Source organism: Balaenoptera musculus, chromosome 11, assembly GCF_009873245.2.
Source record: "Balaenoptera musculus isolate JJ_BM4_2016_0621 chromosome 11, mBalMus1.pri.v3, whole genome shotgun sequence".
Lineage (NCBI taxonomy): Eukaryota > Metazoa > Chordata > Mammalia > Artiodactyla > Balaenopteridae > Balaenoptera > Balaenoptera musculus.
The window spans coordinates 61,330,574-61,356,670 of record NC_045795.1 but is presented as its reverse complement, the minus strand read 5'-3'; the positions used below and the strand labels follow the sequence as shown (position 1 = coordinate 61,356,670).

Here is a 26,097-nt window from a genome sequence, read left to right as displayed (position 1 = left end):
TTGATGTGATGGTAAATGGGATTGTTTCCTTAATTTCTCTTTCTGATCTTTCATTCGTAGTGTATAGAAATGCAACAGATTTCTGTGTATTAATTTTGTATCCTGCAACTTTACTGAATTCATTGATGAGCTCTAGTAGTGTTCTGGTAGCATCTTTAGGATTTTCTATGTACAGTATCATGTCATCTGCAAACAGTAAGTTTTACTTCTCCTTTTGCAATTTGAATTCCTTTTATTTCTTTTTCTTCTCTGATTGCTGTGTCTAGGACTTCCAAAACTACGTTGAATAAAAGTGGCAAGAGTGGACATCCTTGTCTTGTTCCTTATCTTGGAGGAAATGCTTTCAGCTTTTCACTATTGGGTATGATGTTAGCTGTGGGTTTGTCATATATGGCGTTTATTATGTTGAGGTAAGTTGCCTCTAGGCCCACTTTCTGGAGAATTTTTATCATAAATGGGAGTTGAATTTTGTCAAAAGCATTTTCTGCATCTGTTGAGATGATCATACGGTTTTTGTTCTTCAATTTGTTGATGTAGTGTATCACACTGATTGATCTGTGGATATTGAAAAATCCTCACATTCCTGGGATAAATCCCACTTGATCATGGTGTATGATCCTTTTAATGTATTGCTGGATTGGTTTACTAGTGTTTTGTTAAGGAGTTTTGCAAGCAGCTGTGGGCTCAGGAAGACTTTAAGCAGCCTGTCTGCTGATGGGTGGGGCTGTATTCCCGCCCTGTTGGTTGTTTGGTCTCAGCACTGGAGCCTGCAGGCTGTTGGGTGGGGCCAGGTCTTGGTGACAAAATGGCGGCCTCTGGGAGAGCTCACACCAATGAATACTCCCAATACCTCCTCCACCAGTGTCTTTGTCCCCAGAGTGAGCCACAGGTACTCCCACCTCCCCAGGAGACCCTCCAAGTCCATCAGGTAGGTCTGGCCCAGGCTTCTATGAAGTCACTGCTTTTTTCCTTGGGTCCCAGTGTGCATGAGACCTTGTGTACGTTCTCCAAGAGTGGAGTGTCTGTTTCCCCTGGTTCTGTGGAGTTCCTGCAATCAGGCCCTGCTGGCCTTCTAAGCCAAATGCTCTGGGGACCTGACATGGGGCTTAGAACTCTCACTCCTGTGGGAGAACCACTGCGATATAATTATTTTCCAGTTTGTGGGCCACCCACCCCGCGGGTATGGGATTTCATTGTATTGTGAATGCGCCTCTTCTACCATCTCGTTGTGGCTTCTTCTTTGTCTTTGGATGTAGCGTATCTTTTTGATAGGTTCCAGTCTTTTTTGTCAATGGTTGTTCAGCAGCTAATTGTGATTTTGGTGCTTTCGTGCGAGGTGGTGAGCTGAAGTCCTTCTACTCCATTGTCTTGTCTCACATACCTCTCCTCATGTTGTTTTCACTCTTTTTGCTGGAATTTCTAATACAAAATATATTTTCTTTCACCACCCAGTGTACATACAGGCACTCACCCAAGTTTTCTATGTATATCTGAAACAATAGCTTCACAAAACAACACTTATCCTAAGCACATAGCATCCACTGCTATTTTAAATTCTGATATCATTTTTAAAGAAGCTGGTCGTGGCCCACTACACTGGGACATGGTCTGCCCTTTGAAATGCCCTGGTCTGGTTGGGGAGACAATTAAACAAGTGTCACTGGAGGTTAAAGTGGACTGTCTCTGCCCCTGTTTTGACCAAGGGACCAATACCAAGGGTTTCAGGATGCCAAACCATGTGTCTTTTGTATGCAGATGGCTTACAAGGGAAATGGAGCCAGACATGGGGACCCCATAGTCACATCAAGGATAGGAAAAGGGGTCCAAGGGAACCTGTTGTGAGTGGGTTTCTTGCAGAGAACTGTCATGAGTTGTTTCCAGGACCCTGTGGCCTTCTTCTGGGGGATGGCCTGTGTGTGGAGGGTGCCACCTTCTAACCCAGGCCTGCCGAGTGGGGCTTCCTGGGCCTTCTTGGAGAGCTTTGACACGGAGGACTGGGCCTTACTGGGCCTGAGAAAGCTCAAGTGGACCAGCCCTGGGACCTGGAGGGAGGGTTGTGGGCCAGCTGCTCTGGTGGTGGCCTTGGAGCACACTGCTGCCGGGGCCTGGCCGCAGGCCAGTGTGGGTGGGGCAAGTGTGCTTAGTGCTTCCTGAGGACCAGAGGCAGCAGGCAGAGAGGGCCTGTGTGAGCCTCCACGGCAGGGCTACTGGGAGGGTCCAGGGGCTTGGCAGGAAGAGGCTGGGAGTAGACTCACAGGTGCCCACAGGCAAAGGAGGGGTCACGGGACACCCAGAAGGGTGCATTCCTAGGGCTGAGGACAGACTACAGGGAGAAGGCCCAGTAGGGAGTCTCCAGAAAGCCAGAAGATGCCCATATGAGAGTCCCCTCTAGCCGTCCAGCCACCCCATCTCCGACTGTCATAGGACTGGACACTCTCAGGATGAGACTAAGATGGCATTTACAACAGAGTGGCTGAAGGCTGCTGTTTCACCCAAGACTGAGTGGAAAAGCCCCAGCATTGGCCTGGTTTTTGCCTGGGGCCAGGGAAGATTGTCTCCACTGAATAAAGCTGAAAGGGACAGGAAGAGGCAAAAATAAAGGCTGGATTTGATGACGCTGGGGGTCACCTTTGTTTACATACCGGCTTTGCGGGTATCTGCAAAAAAAAAAAAAAAAGTATGTGTATATATATATAAAACTGAACCACTTTGCTGTATACCAGAAACTAACACAATATTGTAAATTTGTAAATCAACTATGCTTCAATTAAAAAAAAATAGAACAGAGTCCAGGCCAGGTCATGTAAGCCATTTATTGGTTTGTTTTAAAAATATGTATCTTATTTACGCACAAAGTTTGGTGAGAAGTGCTTGGGTAGTTCAGACAACGGCTGGCACTTGGTGCAGCCGGCGTCGTCTGTCAGCGGCCGGCCCCAGGCACCTGCCTCAGGCTCCCGGGCTGTCCCCACACACAAAACCCCAGTTGCCTTCCGGTCAGCTGGGCCTGCAGGCCGGCCGGCCTCCCAGCCTCATCCCTGTCCATGCAGCAGGCTCTGGGTGTCAGGTGCCAGGGAGGGCACACACCTCTCCAAGCCTTAAGAGCACAGCACAGAGAGCTACAAAAATAAGATTTCCACTCAGAGAAGTGTCGCTGGGACAGTTAAAAACCACATCCCACACTGGACTCAAAGGGAACACAGGAGAAGAGAAATCACTGGGGTGGAAGGGGGTGGAGGCTGGGGCTGCCACCAAGGGAACTCAGGTGACAAGAAGAAACACAATACTTGTCTCGCCGGCAGTGTCCCCTTAGCTCCCCACGGCCAGCTCCCTGACGGCTCGGCGAGGTAGGTTAGGACAGCCAGCTTCTGGCTTCCCAGGCTGCCCTGAGAGGCGGCCTGAGAGGTGGCCACCGGGTGGAGGGCGGCTTTGCTGGAGAGCGGATTTGGGCAGCCGAGCCCCTGCCTGCACAGGCTCCACCAGCCACCACTGTCACTCTCAGGGTGACAGTTTTCTACATTAAAAGATTTGCATATGCTAAGTAGGATTGTCAGCAGCTGAAGAGGCCCTGGGGGGGGGGGTGGTAATTGGACTAGAAAAAGTATTTTTCCCTGAAAAGGCCTGCTCACAAGACCTATGGGCAGCCTGGACACTGCCCCAGGAGGTCCTGCATGCGGGTGCCACCAGGACCCTGGGCTGAGCGGGAGGGGCTGGTCCAGGGTCACACTACTCCCTTTCCCAGGGGGCCTGGGGTCCATTCCCCTCCCAGGGCACAGGGACTGGACCTGAGCCTCCTGAGGCCCCTTCTCTGCACAGGGCCCAAACGGCCCTCCCCACTCCCATGCCACTGCATCTGGAGAGGAGCTGGAGGCCACACGGGCATCCCCTCACCCCTGGGCAGAGGCAGAAAGGTCCGGAGAGGGAGCCTGGGTGATGACAACAGACTCCCTTCTCCACGTGGGCCGGGGGCCCCCGCTCTGAGGGCTGTTGAGTTTCTCAGCCCTAACCCCACGGGCTCAGCCTTCTCTTCCTCGCCTGTGGGGCAGGGCCGGCCAGGCTGGGCAGCAAGGACAAGCTGGGTGGCAGGAAGTGAGTGGGGCTCCTCCTTCAGGCCCTTCGTTTAACGTTAATACTCTATCAGAGGCCACGCTCTCCAGGGAAGAAAGGCAACGTCAGTGCCGAGGACCAGCCCTGGGACCTGGGCCACTCTGTTCTGGAAGCTTGTTGTATTTGTAGAACTGACCCCAGGGTGGCCTGCATAAAAATACATGGGGAAAATGGAACCTTGGGGACAATGGAAGGCCAGGATGAGCCCCGGCTGACAAGAATCCCACCCATGGGGGCCGGGAGGAAAGGCCTGTCTCCCTTAGGCTAGGGCAGAAGAGGCTGCCTGGTGCTCACCTCGGGGAGCCTGGGCCACACGTGGCCTGTGTCTGGCCTCTGTGTGTATGAGAGTGTGCACACGCATGAAGGGGAAGGGGTTCAGCCCTCTTGGCACCTTAGCCCAACCCCTGGGCAGTGAAGGCCTGTGGGACCCACACTGGATTTCACTTTTGCTTTAACAACAGAGTCCCAGCAGCTCCATAGACACTCTTGTTCAGAGTTAAGAAGAGGCGGCGGGAATTGCTGCCAATCCGTCCATGAAAAAAAGTTAGTTCTTTGTTCAAGTAAAAAAATATCAAATATAATAAATTTATGAAAGCCCGTTCACAATACATACAGTCTCAGTTTTGTACTTTGTCTCAGCAGCTGGGATGGAGTTGCTTGTCAGAGCCCCGGGGTGTTGCCTGACCAGACCCTTCCGCCAGGACTGGTACACTTGGGGCCTTTAGGGACAGGCCACCCCGAACGGCTGGCTTAGCCAAATGCTTCCAGCCGTCAGCATGGTGCACAGGACTCTGCCTTGTCGGTCCATTGGGACGAGGCTCATCTCTCACTCCTGAAGCCCAAAGCAAGGACAGATGGCCCACCGGCTGCTGGTCTGGGGCTGCATTCGGCTTTGCCATGATGCTGTGCACTGGCCCACCGGGACCCACTCACACGACAGATTCACGGTCCCTGTCTGGGGACGGAGCGATGTCCGCGAGATCCTCGCTGGGGCTGTAGTCAGATGCCCGCGCCTGGGGGTTATCGCTGGTGGCCCTGGTGACGCTGTCGTAGGAGGGTGGGAAGGACGTGGAGGAGATGGAGGAGCTGGAGGGCGGGACAAGGCGCTGGGAGAAGTTCTCATTCATCATGTAGGCGATGAGGCCCTCCTGCTCGGGGGCATCCTCTTCGGAGAGGCCGCTGCCGCCCGCCTGCTGGCGGAAGAGGAAGGAGGCGTGCTTCATGGAGCGCTGCAGCAGGTGCCTGCGGAAGGCCCGCTGGATGATCGAGGCCGACACCTCCTCGTGCTTGCGCCGGAGTGTGGTGGTGATGGGCTCGTATGAGATCTTGGACGGGTTGGCCGCCATGAACTTCTCCTCCATTTGGATCTTCAGGGCGTCCATCTCCCCAGACTCACCCAGGACCCTCTTGGTGAAGGCAAAGAGGATGTCCATGCAGTGGATACGGTCCCCACTCACCATGGGCAGGTCCATATTGATGAGGCTTATCTGGTTGGGCTTGGCGATTCGGAGCGGCTCAGACAGTGCATCGGCAAAGTCGGACAGGGCCGAATACTCAATGAACTGGGTGGCCTCCGGGTCAAACTTCTCCCAGATCTCATAGAACATGTCGAAGTCGTCCTCGCTCAGGGGCTCCGTGCTCTCCTCCGTGGCCACACTGAAGTTCTCCAGGATGATGGCGATGTACATGTTGACCACGATGAGGAAGGAGATGATGATGTAGGTGGTGAAGAAGAGGATGCCCACGGCGGGGCTCCCGCAGTTCCCCCGGGAGCCGTTGCTATTGGGCAGGTTGGGGTCGCAGTAGGGAGGCCCCGTGTTGAGGATGGGGCTGAGGAGCCCGTCCCAGCCTGCCGACGTGGTGATCTGGAAGAGGCACAGCATGCTGTTGGCGAAGGTCTGGAAGTTGAACATGTCATCAATGCCAGCCTCCCACTTGACGTAGGCGAAGTTGGCCATGCCGAAGATGGAGTAGATAAACATGACCAGGAAGAGCAGCAGCCCAATGTTGAAGAGGGCGGGCAGGGACATCATGAGCGCGAAGAGCAGTGTGCGGATGCCCTTGGCCCCGCGGATCAGCCTGAGGATGCGGCCGATCCGGGCCAGGCGGATGACTCGGAAGAGCGTTGGGGAGAAGAAGTACTTCTGGATGATGTCTGAGAGCACGGTGCCTGTGGGAAACAATGCAGACTGTGGCCACCGGTGGCATTGCTGTCCTTCCTCCAGCCCAGCATCGCTGGGAGGGGTCTCTGTACAGCAAGGAGCCAGGGAGCAGAGGCCTGGGTCACCTGGGGCCTGCAAGGACTCTGCCTCCACCCACCTCTTTGAGTCTCCATTGCTGCATCTATGGTCCAGAAAAGGAGGACCCACAGTACCTGCATCTTTTGCAAAGTGCCTTCTTAGCCCTCCGTTCCTTAGTCTCCTGAGAATACCTGCAGAGCCGTACCAGGCCCATCTTCCAGATCTTGGGTTCTGAGGCCTCAGGGGACTTTCTCAGCATCTTGGTGGCCCACCTTGGACCAGAACTCGGGAACTTTTAGCTCCTTGCTACTCAAAGTGTGGCCCAAGGACCAGAAGCCTGATCTCCTGGGCACTTATCAGAAATGCAGAATCTCAGCTCTGCCCCAGACGCACTGCGTTTTAACAAGCCCAGGTGGTTTGTGTGCACACTGAAATACAAGAGGCACTGGCCAGGCAGTCGGCCCACTCCCCGCGCCTCGCCTGTCGCATCTCAGCCTCTCTGAGGTGCTTCCTATGACCCTCCCAACTCTGCTAGCTGCCAGGCCTGCCCACCCATCTCTACTGACTACTCTGGATTTGGAGTTTCAAGGAGCAGGGATGTAAGTTATAGGAGAAAGAGTGGAATACACTTGCCTTGTATTGGCCCAAGTGACCTTTCCAGACTCCTCATATGATAATAATGTCACCGGCTGACATGTGTCCAGTGTTCACTGTCAATAGGGCACTGGGCTGAGCAATTCATACCCATCCATTTAGCCCTTCCAACAGAAGAAAGGGCTTACCCTAGGAGGTAAGCTGATACCATCATCCTCATTTTCCAGAAGAGGAAACTTATCCAAGTTACCACCTAGTCAGTGAGAAGCTGCGATTTGACTCAGACACTCTGGCTCCAAGTCGACCTGTTAACTGTGCCTCTCTGGTACACAAGCTCTGGGATCAGTAGGTGTTCCTGAGTACAGACTGCACCTCCTGGAATCTCTGAGACTGTGCCTCAAGGGCTCTGTTCCTGCTCCTGACACCCGCATTCTCTAAAGCTTCTCTCCTGTCCCACCAGGCACAATCTCACCCTCACCCCTGCCTGGGACCTCTCGGAGCATTTCCTGACCTAACTTCCAGCTTCTAACCATCTGCCCATGACTGCAGCCATAGAAGCCCCTGCTTTTGCCTCTGAGTCACTGAAGGCAGGGTCTGAACATGGCAGAAAGATGAAAGCCAGTCACCCCAAGGCAGAGGTCTGTGGAGGCAGGGTCAAGACTGGGCCCTGGGGCTTCCCTGGTGGTGCAGTGGTTGAGAATCTGCCTGCCAATGCAGGGGTCACGGGTTCGAGCCCTGGTCTGGGAAGATCCCACATGCCGCGGAGCAACTGGGCCCGTGAGCCACAACTACTGAGCCTGCGCGTCTGGAGCCTGTGCTCCGCAACAAGAGAGGCCGCGATAGTGAGAGGCCCGCACACCGCGATGAAGAGTGGCCCCCGCTTGCTGCAACTAGGGAAAGCCCTCGCACAGAAACGAAGACCCAACACAGCCATAAATAAATAAATTAAAAAAAAAAAAAAAGACTGGGCCCTGAACACAAGTGACAAAAGAAAAAAAATATTGATAAATTGGACTTAAAAATAAAAGCTTTGTGCTTCAAGAGACAACAACCAAGAAAGTGAAAAGACAACCTACAGAATGGGAGAAAATATTTGCAAATCATATATCTGATAAGGGACTGGCCTCCAGAATATATAAAGAATTCTTACAACTCAAAACATAAATAAGTCAATTAAAAAATTAAGCAAAGGATTTGAAGACATTCCTCCAAGACATTTCTCTTATTATGTACCAAGATATACCAAGGAAAATGACCAATAAACACATAAAAAGATGTTCATCGTCATTAGTCATCAAGGAAATGCAAACCAAAACCTCAATAAGATATCACTTCATACCCACTAGCGTGGCTATAATTAAAAAATAAAGAAAATAACAAGTGTTGGTAAGGATGTGGAGTAATTGGAACCCTCATACATTGAGGATGGGAATGTAAAATGGCGCAGCCACTTTGGAAAACAGTTTGGCAGTCCCTCAAAATTTTAGATTAGTGGTTGCCAAGGGGCTGGGGAGAGGGAAAATGGGAACTGATCGCTAAATGGGTACAGAGTCTCTTTTGGGGATGAGGAAAATATTCTAAAATTAGAGTGTGATGATGGTTGCACAGCTATGTGAATATACTAAAAAGTACTGAAGTGTACACTTGAAAGGGTGGATTTTATGTTATGTAAATTATATCTCAATAAAACTGTTATTAAAAAAAGAACTTGGGCTCTGAGGTTAAACAGATATGGGCATGTGCTATGGTCTGAATGTTTCTGTCTCCCCCTAAATTCATATGTTGAAATCCCAACTCTCAAAGATGATGGTATTAGAAGGTGGGACCTTGGGAGGTGCTTAAGTCATGAGGGTGGAGCCCACATAAATGGGATTAGTGCCCTTATAAAAGAGGCTCATGGAGCTCCCTAGCCCCTTCCACTTTGTAAGGACATGACAAGAAGGTGCAGGTTATGAACCAGGAAAAGGACCCTCACCAGAAAACATGATTATGCTGGTGCTTTAATCTTGGACTTCCAGCATCCAGAACTGTGAGAAGTAAATTTCTGTTGTTTATAAATTACCCAGTCTGGTATTTTGTTATAGCAGACTGAGTAGACTGTGTATGAATCCTGTCTCTGCTTCTCCCTAGTTGTATGATTTCCCTGCCTCAGTGCTGACTTTATAAGGTAAACTACATGAGGCAGGTGATCTCTGAAGGAGCCTGGCACATACCTGGGTGGCTAGACTCCAGAATTTTCCATCTCTAGGGATAACTTCTACTTTAGAGGGCCACCTGCCTCCCGACTCTGGAACCTCTTCCTCCTTCAGCCTAAGGGGCAGGCTTCCCTTGGGAAGGCAGGAAATCCCCCACAGGTCCCATTCCCTTTCCCAGACTCATCCTTGAAGCTCTCCAAACAGAGAGCTGTGTTCCAGGGTTCCAGGGAGGGTGGGGCCAGGAGGGGGTGCTGGGTCCTCTACCAGGTTGGCCCCTTGGCCTGATTGGGCCCTCCCAGATGTGTGTGTGAGTGTGTGTGTGTGTGTATGAGATGGGGGGAGAGGCAAGGAATGTAGAGAGAAAAGAATGCAGGAGCCTGGTGTGCTTGTTATTAAGTACAGATCCAGGGCTGGAGGAGAGGGAAAGGCCTAGCCTGGGGAGGGCTTTTCTGTCCAGCTGACTTGCATACCCACCCACGATGGAGAGGATGACAACCACGAAGTCAAAGATGTTCCAGCTGTTGGTGAAGTAATAGTGGCGCAGGGCAGCCATCTTGATGATACATTCGCCTGTGAAGATGGCTACGAAGAGCAGGTTGATCTTGGTCAAGATGTTGACCTTCTCAGGGCTCTGGTCATCTGTCTCCACCATCATAGTCACCATGTTCAAGCAGATGAGAAACATGATGGTGACATCGAAGGCCTGCTTGGTCACAATGTCGAATATGAAGCCTTGGTACTTGTTCTGAAAGGAGGGGCAAAGGACGGGCTCAGCAGGGGCCTCAGACAGGCTAGCACGCCCCCATTGCTGTCTCTCAGCCCAAGCCACCTACCCTCCTACTTCACCCTCTTGGGGGAGGCCAATGCCCCCAGACAGTCACGGGAAGAGGAAGAAGTCAGGATGCTGGCCAGTCTGGCTCTCCTGATGAAAGCTCCCTGGGCTTCCAGGCCCAGCCCTAGGCTCTCTCTTCCCTGAGACCATCTCTGATGGCTCTTCAGAAAGGGACCTCTCTTACCCCGAGTTTCCTCAGCACATCGTTCATCATGCTTCCCTTTTTGTTCCCACTGTCTGAAGGCTCAAGGTCAAATTTAAAGTTCAGTCCTAGTAATTGTCTCAGTCCTCAGGTTAACAAATTTTCTCCACTCTTTTTACGGAATTTATTTTATTTATTCTACTTGGGACTTCCCTGGCGGTCCAGTGGATTCTACTGACTGTATTTATATGTGTCTTTAATTGTAAGATTATTTTGGGGAAGAGAGACGATTATAAATAAGTGAAAACACATGCACGTGCACACACACACACACACACACACATCTAACCTAGAACCGAGCATGGAGAGCAGGAAAGTATCAGATGAAATGGATGAATTAGATGCAAAAACTGAGGCTGCCACTTACAAGCTATTGATTTAGGTACCATTCACCTAATTAACCTCAGTACTGCCCCCATCCTGCTCCAATACACACACACACACACACACACACATACACACACACACACACTTTTTTGGGCCAAGGGAGTCAGCCTAGCAGAGAACCCAGCACCCCTCTGGGCCCTACCTACCAGGGAACTCTACTGCTCAGGGAGTTGCAAGGATGAGGTTATGAACGGGGGTGGGGGCAGGCTGCCCTGCGCTCCCTGGGGAAAGCCTGCAGCCCTACAGGGGAGAAGGGGGCTCACTGAGATGTTCCTGTGGGAGGGGAGTGTCCCCTGGGCTGCCATAGCTGTCTCATGCCTTCCCCTCTATCTCCATGAGACTGAGGCCCCTGTGCATGGTTATAGGTCCCTCCTTTCCTGGACAGGCTGAGGGCCCCAGGCTGGGCCAAAAGACTGTGAAGAGGCCCTGATAGCTGGTCTTGTGGCATGGGGCCTTCCCAGGGTCCCCTCGGCTGATCCTCCCCACTCCCACCAAATCGAGAGCCTGACTCACCAGGGGCCGTGGGATGGGCTTTTGGGGCTTCTTGGAGCCCAGCTTTTTCATGGCGTTGTAGTACTTCTTCTGCTCCTCTGTCATGAAGATGTCCTGGCCCCCTAAGTGCAGAGAGACAGGCACCAGCTTCATTTTGAGGTTCTCAGAGCCCCAGCATGGAGGGCACAGGGATCTTGCCTCCTTGATGAGGGTGCCAGGGTTGCGCTCCTCCGCACTTCCTCTCCCGGGGGAGAAAAGTGTGCCTCTATCCTGCACCAGAGATTCTCCCAATCCCCGGACCTGCTTCTCCTGGGTCCCTGTCCCCATTCTCCTTGAGCTGTCTCTGACTTTGTGACTTGCAAATCCAGTCCCTACTCCCATCCTCTCCCCTGCCCAGCTCAGCCACCTTGGAAGTTCTCTCTGCCCACTTGGTTTGCCTGCCACCCAATCATGGCCCCTCTGATGGAGCTCCCGGAAGAACCTGGCCTCTGTGCAGCCCCGCCCCCGCCATTGTCCCTGATCACGGACCAGGTAAATAGACACAACCCTCACCCCAGGTTCTCTTAGGAGCCTCATCTCTCAGACTACGGCAGGCGTGGGGCCCCTTGTTACAGGCTTACAGCCCTAAGCAGGTCAATCATGGACACACCCCTCTCCCACCCTATCCCGACAGGAGCAAGAAGAGGACCATCCCCAACAGGAAGGAAAAATGGGGCCAGGAGCCAGAAAGGCTCCCAAGTCCCTGGCATCCAGCCTTGCCCTGCAGCCTGGGGAACCTGTGCTCTACATATCTTTTTCTTCTGTTGGTTGAAGTTGTCAATGATGACACCGATGAAAAGGTTCAGGGTGAAGAAAGACCCGAAGATGATGAAAATAACGAAGTAGATGTACATGTAGAGGTTGTATTCCCACTGGGGCTGCTCTTCATACTAGAGGGGAGAAACCAGATGGGAGGTCAGACAGGCGGGAATGAGGGTGGGCTGGCTGGGTGTGTCAGAGGAAGGTCACCACACAGGGTGTATGTCTGAGTGTGTGTGATGGGTGGGTGGGGATGGAGTTGAGGAGAGTGGGTGGTGGCAGGTGAGGAGGGCAGGCATGCTGGGCTCAGGGCTGGCACAGCGTCCCTGCATGGCTCCTTCCCCTGGGCCACTGGGAGGTTTGAGTATATGGGGGCATCTCTCAGCCTGCAACTGTCAGTGTGATGGGGGTGGAGCACAAGGACAAAGGAGAAACTTGATTTATGTCTCTGTTGGTTCCACCCCATCCTCCTGGGGTAAGACTTTGATTCAACTAAATTACAGTGAATTTAATTTGAAAGATATTTGTAAATTTGGGGACTCCTTGGGAGACCACACAACCTTGCCCCAGGGCCAGGCCTGGGCATTCCAGAGAGGCTCAACTCTGGGTTGACACGAGAGACCTGGCCCTTATGGGATGTAGACCCTGATTCCCTGGTGGCCAAGCAGCTGGGAACCTCGGGTGCCTGACTCAGGCAGAGAGGCCAGTGTGACAACCTACCCCCCTGGAGTCCACAGCTGCATACATGATGTCCATCCAGCCTTTAAACGTTGCCTGGAAGGAAGAAACAAGAGTAAGGAAATCATTTAATTCTGCATCTATGGAGCTACTTAGGGCTCCTGTCTGGACAGATGAGGCCAGGGAAAACCTCCTCCAAGAAGCAAGCAGTCCATCCCACCCTTTCAGCAGTATCCAAATGGCTGGGTGGTCAGGGAAAGGCCTTCTTGTTCAGGGCTGAGGACAAGGGGAAGCCAGCCAAGCAGACACCCCAAGAAGGTCATACAGTGGGGGAATAAACTTCTTGATGTTGGCCAAGAGACTGCCCTTCAGATCCACATCCATTTCAGATTCTAAAATGACACAGAAGCGCACAGCAGGTATCAGGGAGAGAGAGGTGGCTCTTGGGCTCTCAGTTCTTACTTAAGGTGGACTCCAGTGCTGACCTGGTCCCCTTTGTCATGAGCCTTATGGCTTCTGCTTCATAGCTTTTCAAAGGAAGTCCCTGAAGAATCCCAACCTTCCCTCATACTTAAGGGGGTCCTTTTGCTAGTGGTGTGTTGGCAAATGGCTAAAAAATGGCTTTCCAGAAGAAAAAGAAAAGCCCTGATTGTTGTGTTTGCCAACTTCTCTGTGTAAATACTCCCGTCATTGCCATCCTTAAGTTGCCAACACGTCATTACTGACCACAGAGTCGGGAAGAGATGCACAGGAGCACAGCGTTGTAATATTTCCACTGTATGGATATAATAGGTGTGAATAACCTCAAGAGCATAGATGATAATAAGTGGTAATGGTGAGTTCTGATTTCGTTTCAATATCATTGAGTTAATTACAAGTTTATAAAATCTAATTTTTAATAATGGCTTGCAAAATATTGGAAAATGTAGCAATTGGCTCTGGTGAGTCCATACATGCCGGCGCTGGCATGGCACACAAGGCAGGAAAGAGGAGGCCGAATAGGACAACGTCCTGGCACTGGCTGCACGGACTGCCCAAGTCTGGGATGCTATGATGATTCAGAAAGAGCCTGAGGGACATGCTTGGTGGTGAGACCTATTGCCTAGCGGATCTCACTTGTGTCCTTGGCAAAATCCGATCGTGTCCTGAGCCTACTTTCAGGGTATAAGCTGATCTGCACAGACTTTCCATGTCTGAGAGTTTTTATGAGTCAGGCAGGGCAGAGGGAAACCAAGGTGGCCACAGAGAAGGCAACTGCTTCAGCTCCCTGTGCCATGGGGCCCTCACCTGTACAGAGAGGCCTGGAGATGCTGTGGGACCTGCTGGGGACCACCCAAGGTTACGAGATGCCCGTGACCGAATTCTTCCCAGCCACTGTGCGGTTCTGTCTGCAACAGAAAGGGGGCTTTCCTTCCAAGTTCTGACATTCAGAAGGGACAGTCACAGGGATGGAAGGCGCTCTGGGTTTGGCTCTAATCCTGTTCCCCACGGTGTATTTCAGGGGAGTCGTTGGAGAAAGCTATCCCTGTGATTTAAGAGGTGGGTGGAGGTGTGAGGGGATGCGCCAAGCTTCCCTCTGTTCTGGGGACTAGAGACAAGTGTCTGGGCTTTTGGTTGGGACAGCAAGAAGAACAAGCTGCAGCTTTACATGTTATGGTTCAGATTGATTTCTGTTGTCAAGGTTATTTGTATGCTGTGCATTATAATCACTGAAGCCACTGTCCTCACAAATCAATGGAAACTTTGGAAAGACTGGGGAAGGCCATGCGTGTTTAAACATCACACATCTTGCACATTAGAGATGAAAGGAAATATATTCTTTTAACAACGCAGGAGGTATCACTACCTTTTATAACAGAGGGGTGGCCAGAGACACAATTCTGCTAATAGTTCAGTCCCTGGGTGTCTATGGTCATTCACTTGCAATCTGTGCCTTCGTACTGCCAAACTGACTGCTGTCTGGGGAGCTGCTTCTGCCGTAGTGCTGAAGCCCCATGCCATACTTGGAGAATGTAGCATCTTCCTTAGAATGGAAAATCTGGGGCCTTCCCAAGCAGCCAAGAATTCCCTGGAGAATCCTAAGCCTCCTTTGGGCAACATGATCCTATCGTGAGGATCCAGAGTGGCCCCGCTGTCCCGCTCCTGCCCACAGCACGGGGGAAGGTGCCTGTTGCTGGACAGCCAATGGGAGGAAGGAAGGCCCTCCCCCCCACCCACAGGACTTACCACCTGCAGAAGGGCCAGGTACCCGGCCCCCACGTTGTCAAAGTTGACTTTCACCTTGGTCCAGTACAATTCGCCAGTCACGTTGAAAGACACACAGTCGCTCTTGTTGTTCACGATGGTGTAGTTCAAGGGCAGGTCTCCCTCAGTCTGGTTGATGCATCTCCCAAACTTCCCCGCAAAGAGGTTCACGCCCATGATGCTGAAGATGAGCCAGAAGATGAGGCAGACGAGGAGGACGTTCATGATGGAGGGGATGGCGCCCACCAGGGCATTGACCACAACCTCAAGTGGGCAGAGAAGAGGCTCAGTTCCTGGGGGTGCCCATAACACACACCCTTTTCAAGACCCCCAACCTACTGAACCTCCTGGGTATAGGTCCCTATGGGGGTGGGGAACAGTTCCTGTCCCCAGTGAAGGGGAACCCATGGCTGGAAGCTCTGGCAGGCAGTGAGGGGAGTGAGAGAGAACACACACGCCTTTTGCTTCACACCCTAAAGTCTGACACAGCTCAGAACATCTGCCTTTCCCTTCTTGGCTCTGCCCGGAATCCATGACCTTCAAACTTAATTTTCAGCAGGGTCTCTGCTGGATGAGTATGCCACAAGTCTGATGAGAAAGGGCCTCTGGAGATACACTCTCTGAGCTAAGCTTCTGGTTTCCTTTGGGGTTGCTGCTACCAGGATGGATGGGTGTTCTCCTGTAAAGTGTGCCCAGGGGACCTCCGGGTGGCACGTCTGGAGGGTGCTCTGACAGCCCTCTCATGCTGCGGCGGGAGCAGGGCTGGCAGGGCGGGTGGTGTGCGCGCTCCCTGTGCCTCTGCCCTCCCCAGGGAGGGGCTCTCTGACCCCATGGGGCCATGGCCCCATGCTCTTCATTTAAACTCACAGCACCCAGGAGAAGTATCCTTGGCAAAAATAACTGGGGACTCCACTCCAGTGAGGGACCTAGTTCTCAGCTGTCTGTGAGCCAGGAACATGTTTGCCACACAGACTAGGAGCGGAGCGGGTGTGGGGCTGGGCGGTGAATATGGTAATGCTAACACACACAAAGGAGGGGGTCGGTCCGTGGCCCCCCAGCAGGCATGATGAACCTGGGAACAGGGTGGGAAACCAACTCTCCCGTTTGCCCTTCTCTGGCTCTGTGGCCAGCAGCCACAGCAGAGGCATTCCTGGCAACTAGTGTCTCCCCCATGTCCCCTTGTCCCAGAACAAAATGTCCTTGCTCCCAAAGAGACATTTAACTTAGGTCAGATTATTCACTTGTGAATGGCTTCCCACCAGAAATAAGCAGTTTGTTTCTCCATGGATTGGGGGTGTGAGCAAAGTTCAAAACCATCAACCAAATTGGGGCTGTGTAATGGTGCCTGCTGGGTCAGTGAGAGACACACAGACGTGTCTGCTAAAGTCACAATAGAACTGTGCACATTTTGTAAAAACAAGAAACAAAAAAAACCCCCCACACAAACACATGGGTTTGTTTTCTTGCTATATAAAATTGATAATGTTTTTTCTTGGTGGGCTTTTCAATATGCCTTATATGTGTGCATTCTTTGGTAAAATTTCGTGACTTGAAAAAAACACAGAGGGCTCTGCACTTAGAAAATAGTGCCAAAGAGTTTACTAAGCAAATACAAACTGCTCTCTGATGGTGAGAATACAGCTGGCTCCTTCCTTGCTTCCTTCATCCTCCCTAGCACTGCCCTACTGCCTATCACAGACAGAGGGAAGGCAGCCTGTGATGGCCACGAGGCAGGGGACAGGGACGGACACATGGAGCCGGGGCACACCCAGACACGAGGCCCTGCTGGAGAGCAGAAGCCGAAGGGGCCCTGGGCCGGTGGGGCTGGCTGCAGCTGAGACACCTGTGCCCCAGGCCTCACTTCCTCTCCATTATCCAGGGCTCTCTGGCCCTCGTGGAGCTCACAGGGCTGGGGGTGGCAGGCCTGGGGGGAGGTTCTCACAGCTCTCCATCTCTGAGTGCCACCAAGCCCAGCCGTGCTTCCTGGAGATCCTGCACATGCTCCCACCGGGTCAGGGCCGCCTGGACAGCAAGTGGGCCTGCGGGTCCCCTCCATGGAGCCACCTCCCACTGCCCCTGTGGGAAGAGCCACCCCTCTTACCCTCATGCCCTCAAATCGTGACAGGGCTCGCAGGGGTCGGAGCGCACGCAAGGTCCGCAGTGACTTGATGGGGCCCATCTCAGCAAAGCCCAGCGCGTTGGCCACCAGGCTGATCAGCGAGACCTGTGGGAGGCAGGGTGGGAGTGGAGCCATGGGGACAGCTCGAGACAGTGGCAGGGCTCCTGGCCCACCAAAAACAGGCTGGGTGTGAGAGAGCCAGCAGGCCTTCCTGTGTCCAGTCTTTCTGATTCCCGGCTGGATCGTCTTCACAGGCTGTCCTGCGTTGGGACAGCCTTCCTGCGGCCGAAGAGGCTGGGGGCGAGCCCAAGCATGTCCCAGCTTTCAGACCTTCACTGAGGGCCTGCTGTGTGCACTTCACACACACACACACACACACACACACACACGTCTGTAATAGCCGCACTCACCCCAGGACTTGGAATGCACCTCCCAATGCTACAGATGAGAAAACTGAGTTCCAAAGCCACCCGCTAGTGTGGAGGAGCAGGGCCACAAAGCCTGGGCTTTAGGTCCCATGTGCTTTCCTTCAAGTCAGATTCTTGGGCCTGCCCCGTCCCTGCCCCAAAGTAGACTCTCTGGGGAAGAAGGACTGTCCTGAGTTGAGTATGAGCAGACAGACAATCCTGGGGCATTTCCCCAAAGCTGGACCTCACAACATTCTGCCGTCTTCAAAGAAGGGAAGCTCAGATGGAGCCCCTGAGGACTGTTCGCTGCTCTCTGCTTTCTCTGCCCCGCCCTCACCGGGGCATTTCCACCCAGCGGATTTTATCCTTCTAAAGTTCCAGGGGCATCCAATCCCTTCTTATGTCACTGCTGGCCGGTGATCACAGGTTAGAAGTGACCTCCTGCCTGACCTCGCCGGCAATCACCATTACCACCACCCTAGCTCTGAGGGCAGCCTGACGGTGGCGAGGGGCCGCAGGCGGGGCCCTGACTCCCGGACCCTCCTCCCAGGCCTGGAAGCAGCAGGTTGGGAGAAGGCTGGGCAGAGGGGCTTGGAAGAGGAAGACTCCCAGCATGGACTTCTGTGCTGCCCCCACTCGGGAGAGGATGAGGGGCATCTCTCAGGGACTTGCTGCTGAGGGCAGCCAGGTCCGGCCAGTCTCCCCGCCTAGTTCCCAGCAGGCCAGCCTTGTCTGTTGCTTCCAAAGCTCGCCCTGCCTGCTCCACCCAATCTCAGTTGATGGCAACTCCATCCTTCCAGCTGCTCAGGCCACAAGCCTTGGCATCATCCCTGCCTTCTCTCTGTCTCTCACACCCTACATCCAACCCATCAGGATTTCCTGTTGGCTCTGCCTTCAAAATATGTCAGAAGTCCAAATATTTCTCACCGCTTCCACTGCCACCATCCTGGCCAGGCCGCCATCATCTCTCCCCTGGATCACTTCCACAACCTCCCAACCTTCTCCCTGCCTCCACTCCCCTCCCCCACCACCCTGACAGGGTGATTCTTTCATAACATGAGTCAGATGATGTCGCTCTTCTGTCCAAAGCCCTTCAACGCCTCCCCATTTCATTCTAAATAAAGGCCCATGGTTTTCAAAGGCTGCATCCGTTCTACCGCATGCAGTCTGGCCTCATCTCCTGCACTTCCCTTCCCCACTCCTCTGCTCCAGCCACTCTGGCCTCCCTGCGGTTCCTCAAGTATCCCAGGCACCCTCCTACCATAGGACCTTTGCACTGCTGTTCCAACCTCTGTTTGGAATGTTCTGCAGACATCTGCCTGGCTAACCCCAACTTCCTTCAAATGTCACCACAGTGAGCCCACTCTGGCCAGCCTGTTTAAAGTTCTAATCTCTATCTTCCTTTCTCCCTGAGTCCTGGCCCTCCTAACCCCCTTCCCTCTCTACTTCCTTTTCTCCATGTGTATACATCACCAGCGTGATATAAAGCTGGCTCACGTATTATGTTTCTGGTTCACAGTCACCTTCCTGCGTGCAGGCAGGGGTTTTGTCTGTTTTGTTCCCCAAGATCCCCAGCATCTACAATAGCACCCACATACAGTAGATGCTCAATAGTAGCGAAAAAATGCATGAATTCAACATGGAAACATCCTTTTCCAGACCTTGAGGCCTGAAGTCCACCATTTCCATGAAGTGTGGGGATAGGGGGGCATGGCCAGTGTCTGGAAAGCTGGATTCCAGCACACACTTCCTTCTCCTTGACCTTGGGCCAGGCCCTTCTCTGCTGTGAGCCTCAGTTTCCTTCTCCACAGGCTAATTCTCCAATCTTGAAAATTCCAGGCCCTTAGGCCTGGCCTCAGCGGAATTCCCCAAGGTGGCAGGTGGTGGGAGGTGGGTGAGCTTCCCCAGAAGTCTTTGCAAACTCTATCTGGCCTGCCCTGGGGGAGTCCCAAAAAGCTGCAGGAACAGCTGGGTGAGGGGGCCTCAGGGAAGAGCTGCCAGGATCCCAGGCCTTCCCCTGGCCCTTTGGCAAGGAGGCCTCAGGGGTCCTCTCCCTCATCTCAGGGAGGCTCTGAGGGCTCCAGGCTGTAAGCACATCCTGAGCTCCCCCTGTCTCTGCCACCCCAGAACCTCTCACCCCAGAATTAGCATCAGCCACTTGGGGTGATGAAAGAGGCCTGGGCTGGAGGCCCAGCAATGTGGATCTATGTCTCCACACATACTCTAGCCCATGGAGCCATTCAAGTTTGTCCTCCCGCCCAGGCCTGGACCCTGGCCAGGCCCACTGGCAGCTGAGCCCCTCCCTTTAGCCTCTGGGCCCAAAGTGGGGACCAAGCACATGCCTAAACTCTTCTATAACTATAGGAAGGATAGCCCCTGCTGGTGGGCAGAGCTATGAGTGTCTTCTGGAAAGGTCTTCCCAGCCTACAGATCCTGACCCACATCCTGTTGTGCGAGACCCACCACAACCAGATGATGAGTCCTCGCCTGAGCCCTTCGCCATGTTCCCTCTGCCCTTAGGGAGCACAGATCCAAGGCTGCCCCGCATCCTGAGTCTCAATTCTCACCCCGCCGTGGCTACTCTCCCACTTGACTGTGCTCAGGAGCCCCACAAGAGCCTGCACTCACCCTGCTTGGTACCCAGCAGTGTCCCGGGGCCTGGGGAACTGTGGGGCAGGGGCCTCCCATTCCATCTGCCAACTGGGTGCTCAGAGGACATGCCAGCCTCCTGCCCCAGGCCCCCTGGGCACACCGGAGGTCAGGCAAGCCCTGCCAGCTGCCTGATCACCCAGGGCAGCCACCTGGAACCCCTCAGCCAGCGTTCATGCTTTCCTCCTTCTCACAGGTGACTCCACCTCCTCTCATCCTCCCCAGGTGGTACCTTCTACCTGAGCCAGGAGGATCTCCTGCCTGCCCAGCACCCTTTCCCCAATCCCGTGCCCTCTGGCCTTTGGCTCACTCCATCTCCTATACAACACCTCCTCTGTGTGTGGACATGTAGGCTCTTAACCAGTCATCTGTGTAGTGGGCCTGACAGACACTTCACAAGGTGCCGTGGTGAGGGCTGCAATACAGGCTCATTGCTCCCCATTCTGGACGTCCTGAGAGGGTGGGACCCCACTCCTGCCCTGGCTCACACCGCTGCCAGAACTGCACTTCACTATCCCCCATGGTGAGTATAGTTTCTCCCAGAAGCCTAGGTTTCCCTCTGTGACCCCGGACTCAGGCTTCCTGCCCCTTTGCCCACCCCGTGGCACAGCCAAGATGCTCCACTTCGTCCTGCTGACTCCCGCTTCCCTGTCCTTCTGTCCTTCTGTCCCTCGGCCTCAGCTCCTTCTCACACTGGCAACGGGAGCCCCCCTCCTCTCTTCCCTTCAGGGGCCACACTTACGTCCACAATGAGGAAATCGAGCCAGCACCAGGCATTGGTGAAGTACTTCTTGAAGCCATAGGCCACCCACTTGAGCAGCATCTCCAGCACGAAGATGTAGGTGAACATCTTGTCGGCATACTCCAGCAGGACCTTGATGGTCTTCCGCTCCTCCAGGTAGATGTCCTCGAAGCCCTGCAGACCAGGGTAGACAAGGCAGACATGATATCCTGACCCAGCCAGTCCCACCCCGCACAAGCCTTCATCTCTGACAGTATCTGCTGCCCAGGAGGGCGGGGCAGAGGGGAGCCATGTCATGGAGGGGATTCCTGAGTGTGTCCTCTGAGCCGCGTGCGCACCATTGCTGGGTTAGGAAATGATGTTATGTGGTGTGTGGACAACAAGGCAGAATGTGTAGTGAGAATGCTTCTTCCTTCACTTTAAAGAGCAAGTCTCAGTTCAGTGCTAGTGCACTGTTAAGACCTCTCTAAAACAGCTCAAGGCATGCTGCTAGAAACAGCATACACTTTCCCCACCCCCTCTACTCCACTGTGTTTTTACTCAATTTACTTTGGCAATTACCTTTTTCATAGGAAACAATATTGGTTTCCAATGACAACGATCATTCAAAGTTGCCCTTTAAAATAAATTTATTTAAACAAACAAAAAACCAGTGAATGTTCATCTAAGGCAAAATTTTAAAGAAATGATAGTAAAGGCAGTTTGTAGATATGAAGATTAGGAAACACAGGACTAGATGAAGTCAAACCTCCTGCAATCCTCAGCATCTGGGAGTCAACGTTCCTAAAATGCTAGAAGTTGTCAGTCTTCCCCCACCTCCTCACTGCTGCCTCAACCCAAATCCCCGAGCCAACAGAGAGACTCAGATGGCCCCGGCTGCCCTCTTCTAACTCCAGGCTTCTGATCTGTACCTACCCCTCCTAAGTTACCTTCCCCTATCCAGAATGTGCTCTGAGGCTCCCAGTCTAGGCAACTGAATGCGTCACTGAGGGCCCCAGGGAGCTGCCTCCACCTGTCGCTCTGGGCCTCCCTGTCTGACTGCAGGGCATCTGTGAGCTACAGTGATCCAGGGGGCTGGTGCTGTCAGCAGTCAGATTAGCAGACCACATAGCTAATCTGGTCCATGTAGATATGACAACAGGATAATTCAGGCCCCAAAATGGACTTTGGGAGTTGTTCAAGACAGAAAGTAGGCCTGTTTTTTTCTGATTATAAAAATGTATGCCTCCTATAAAAAATGAAATAATACAGAAATTATAAAAAAGAGAATAAACAACAACAAAAAAACCAAACAACCCAATCAAAAAATGGGCAGAAGACCTAAATAGACATTTCTCTAAAGAAGACATACAGATGGCCAATAGGCACATGAAAAGATGCTCAACACTGCTAATTATTAGAGAAATGCAAATCAAAACTACAATGAGGTACCACCTCACACTGGTCAGAATGGCCGTCATTAAAAAGTCCACAAATAACAAATGCTGGAGAGGATGTGGAGAAAAGGGAATGCTCATACACTGCTGGTGGGAATGTAAGTTGGCGCAGCCACTGCGGAAAATAATACAGAGGTTCCTCAGAAAACTAAAAATAGAATTACCATATGATTCAACAATCCCACTCCTGGGTGTATATCCAGACAAAACTATAATTCAAAAAGACACATGCATCCCCTATGTTCATAGCAGCACTATTCACAATAGCTAAGACATGGAAACAACCTAAATGTCCATCAACAGAGGAATGGATAAAGAAGATGTGGTACATATGTACAATGGAATACTACTCAGCCATAAAAAAGAATGAAATCAGTCCATTTGCAGCAACATAGATGCAGCTAGAGACTATCATACCAAGTGAAGTAAGTCAGAAAGAGAAAGACAAATATATGATATCACTTTTATGTGGAAACTGAAATATGACACAGATAGAGAACTATATTCAATATCCTATGATAAACCATGATGGAAAAGAATATAAAAAAAAGAATGTATATATATGTATAACTGAATCACTTTGCTGCACAGCAGAAATTAACACAACATTGTAAATCACTATACTTCAATTAAAAATATTGATTAAAAAAAAGAGAATAAAAGGCATCTCCAATTTTATGACACTAAAGTAACCTCTGCTAACATTTAGGTGAACATTCTTTCAACCCTCACTATTTGTGTGTATATATTTGAGTGCACGATTTTATAAATAGGCTAAAATATTTTGCTTTGAAATTTCTTTTTCCATGAAACAATCTTTTGTGAACATTTACCTACTAAGTAATGTGAATACATACAAGATCTATCATTCTTTTTAAAGGCTGCATAATATTTCATTATTTGCATATACTACTGTTAACTTAGCCATTGTTTCCAATTTATCCCTAGTAGAAACAACATTGCAATGAGCACAGTGTCTGATTATCTTGAGCATAAATTTCTAGAATTGAGGTGCCAGGTCAAAGTTATACTTTTGGTACAGATTAGGAACAGGACCTCCAAAAGGGGACACCAATTTGAGACTTCTTCCACAGTGCATGAAGGTGGCTCTTTCCCCACCACCCACACTGGTGCAGTTTCTCCTTTGTCACATTTCCCAGCCTAATGAATGAAATTTGTATTTTTTACATTTTAATTTATCTTATTACTAGTGATACTGACATCATTTCCTTGGATATTTGCAGTGTTCTCTTTATAAATTTCCTGTTCATGTCCTTTACCTATTTTTTCACTTGATGGTCTGGTTTATTTGGGGACATTAACTCTTTGTTTTATATACTTTATCCTAGTTCTGTGCCTTTAAATCTTGTTTACTTTTGTTTACCGTACTGAAGTTCTGTACTTTACTTTCACTTATTATTATATCATTTAATATATTTATATCATTTATTATGATTTTCATTTAGTAAAACCTTTGGCATCATGTTAAGAAAGTCCTTGCCAGAGACTTCCTGAACAAGATGGCAGAGTAGAAGGACTTGAGCTCACCGCCTCTCATGAAAACACCAAAATTACAACTAACTGCTGAACAACCATCGACAAAAAAAGATGGGAAACTACCAGAAAAGATACTCTACATCCAAAGACAAAGAAGAAGCCACAATGAGATGGTAAGAAGGGCACTTTTGTAATACAATCAAATCCCATACATGCCAGGTGGATGACATACAAACTGGAAAATAATTATATCGCAGAGGTTCTCCCACAGGAGTAAGAGTTCTGAATCCCACATCAGGTTCCCCCAGCCTTGGGGTCTAGCATTGGGAGGAGGAGCCCCCAGAGCATTTGGCTTTGAAGGCCAGTGGGGCTTGAGTACAGGAGCTCCACGGGACTGGAGGAACCACAGACTCCACTCTTGGAGGGTGCACACAAGGTTTCATGTGCACTGGGACCCAGGGCAAAGCAGTGACACCATAGGAGCCTGGGCCAGACCTACCTGTGGGTCTTGGAGGGTATCCTGAGGAGGCAAGTGCTGCCTGTGGTTCACTGTGGGGGCAAGGACACTGGTGGCAGAGGCCCCAAGGAATGTTCATCAGCATGAGCTCTCCCAAAGGTCAACATTTTGGCACTGAGACCTGGCCCAGCACAGCATCCTGCAGGCTCCAGTGCTGGGACGCCTCAGGCCAAACAACCAACAGGGTGGGAACAGAGCCCCACCCATCAGCAGACAGGCTGGCTAAAGATGTCCTGAGCTAACAGCTGCCCTTGACACACCCCTGCCCACCAGAGGGACAAGACTCAGCTCCACCCACCAGTGGGCAGGCACCAGTCCCTGCCACCAGGAAGCCTGCACAAGGCCCTGGACCAACTGCACCCACCGGGGGCAAACACTGCAAGTGAGAGGAGCTACAGTCCTGCAGCCTGAGCAATGGAGACCACAAACACAGAAAGTCAGACAAAATGAGATGGCAGAGAAATATCTTCCAGATGAAGGAACAAGATAAAACCCCAGAAGAACAAATAAGTGAAGTGGATATAGGAAATATACCTGAAAAAGAACTCAGAGTAATGAAAGTAAAGATGATCCAAGATCTTGGACAAAGAATGGAGGCACAGACTGAGAAGATACAAGAAATGTTCAACAAGGAGCTAGAAGATTTAAAGAACAAAGAGATGAACAATACAATAATGGAAATGAAAACTACACTAGAAGGAATCAATAGCAGAATAACTGAGGCAGAAGAACGGATAAGTGACCTGGAAGACAGAATGGTGGAAATCACTGCTGTGGAAGAGAATAAAGAAAAAAGAATGAAAAGAAATGAAGACAGTTTAAGTGACCTCTAGGACAACATTAAACATACCAACATTACAAGGATCTCAGAAGGAGAAGAGAGAGAGAAAGCGCCTGAGAAAACATTTGAAGAGATAACAGCTGAAAACTTCCCTAACATGGGGAAGGAAACAGTCACCCACGTCCAGGAAGCACAGAGAGTCCCATACAGGATAAACCCAAGGAGGAACACTCCAAGACACATATTAATCAAACAGACAAAAATTAAAGACAAAGAAAAAATATAAGAGCAACAAGGGAAAAGCAACAAATAACAAACAAGGGAGTCCCCATAAGGTTATCAGCTGATTTTTCAGCAGAAACTATGCAGGCCAGAAGGGAGTGGCATGATATGTTTAAAGTGATGAAAGGGAAAAACCTACAACCAAGAATACTCTACCTAGCAAAGCTCTCATTCAGATTCAATGGAAAAATCAAAAGTTTCACAGACAAGCAAAAGCTAAGAGAGTTCAGCACCACCAAACCACCTTTACAACAAATGCTAAAGGAACTTCTCTAGGTGGAAAAGAAAAGGCCACAACTAGAAACAAGAAAATTAAAAATGGGAAAGCTCACTGGTAAAAGCAAACATGCAGTAAAGGTAAGAAATCATCCACACACAAATATGACATCAAAACCAGCAATTGTGAGAAGAGGAGAGTACAAATGCAGGATATTGGAAATGCATTTGAAATTAAGAGACCAGCAACTTAAAACAACCTTGTATATATACAGACTGCTATATCAAAACCTCATGGTAACCACAAATCAAAAATCTACAATGGATACACACACGAAAAAGAAAAAGGAATCCAAACACAACATTAAAGATAGTCATCAAATCACAAGAGGAGAAAAAAAAGAGGAAGGGAAGAAAAAAGACCTAAAAAAAAAAACAAAAATAATGAACAAAATGGCAATAAGAACATACATATTAATAATTATCTTAAATGTAAAAAGATTAAATGCTCCAACTAAAAGACACAGACTACCTGAATGGATACAAAAACAAGACCCGTATATATGCTGTCTACAAGAGACCCATTTCAGATCTAGGGACACATACAGACTGAAAGTGAGGGGATGGAAAAAGGTATTCCATGCAAAGGGAAATCAAAAGAAAGCTGGAGTAGCAATACTCATAT

The 26,097-nt window shown here is 50.8% G+C and overlaps 1 protein-coding gene across 7 annotated transcripts in view; it reads right to left on the bottom strand.

The window, feature by feature from the left end:
- Positions 1-2,811: 2,811 nt before the first annotated feature.
- Positions 2,812-26,097, bottom strand: part of SCN5A (sodium voltage-gated channel alpha subunit 5) — a 105,552-nt gene continuing 82,266 nt past the window's right edge. For all 7 annotated transcript variants that reach the window (XM_036869840.1, XM_036869843.1, XM_036869837.1 and 4 more), the window contains 8 exons: positions 20,684-20,857; positions 16,868-16,990; positions 14,749-15,030; positions 12,565-12,618; positions 11,838-11,975; positions 11,068-11,172; positions 9,608-9,878; positions 2,812-6,274 (listed from right to left, as the gene is read on the bottom strand). In XM_036869840.1, the coding sequence (XP_036725735.1) occupies positions 5,034-6,274; positions 9,608-9,878; positions 11,068-11,172; positions 11,838-11,975; positions 12,565-12,618; positions 14,749-15,030; positions 16,868-16,990; positions 20,684-20,857 (2,388 nt within the window). In that variant the 3' untranslated portion in view covers positions 2,812-5,033. The remainder of the gene's footprint in view (positions 6,275-9,607; positions 9,879-11,067; positions 11,173-11,837; positions 11,976-12,564; positions 12,619-14,748; positions 15,031-16,867; positions 16,991-20,683; positions 20,858-26,097) is intronic.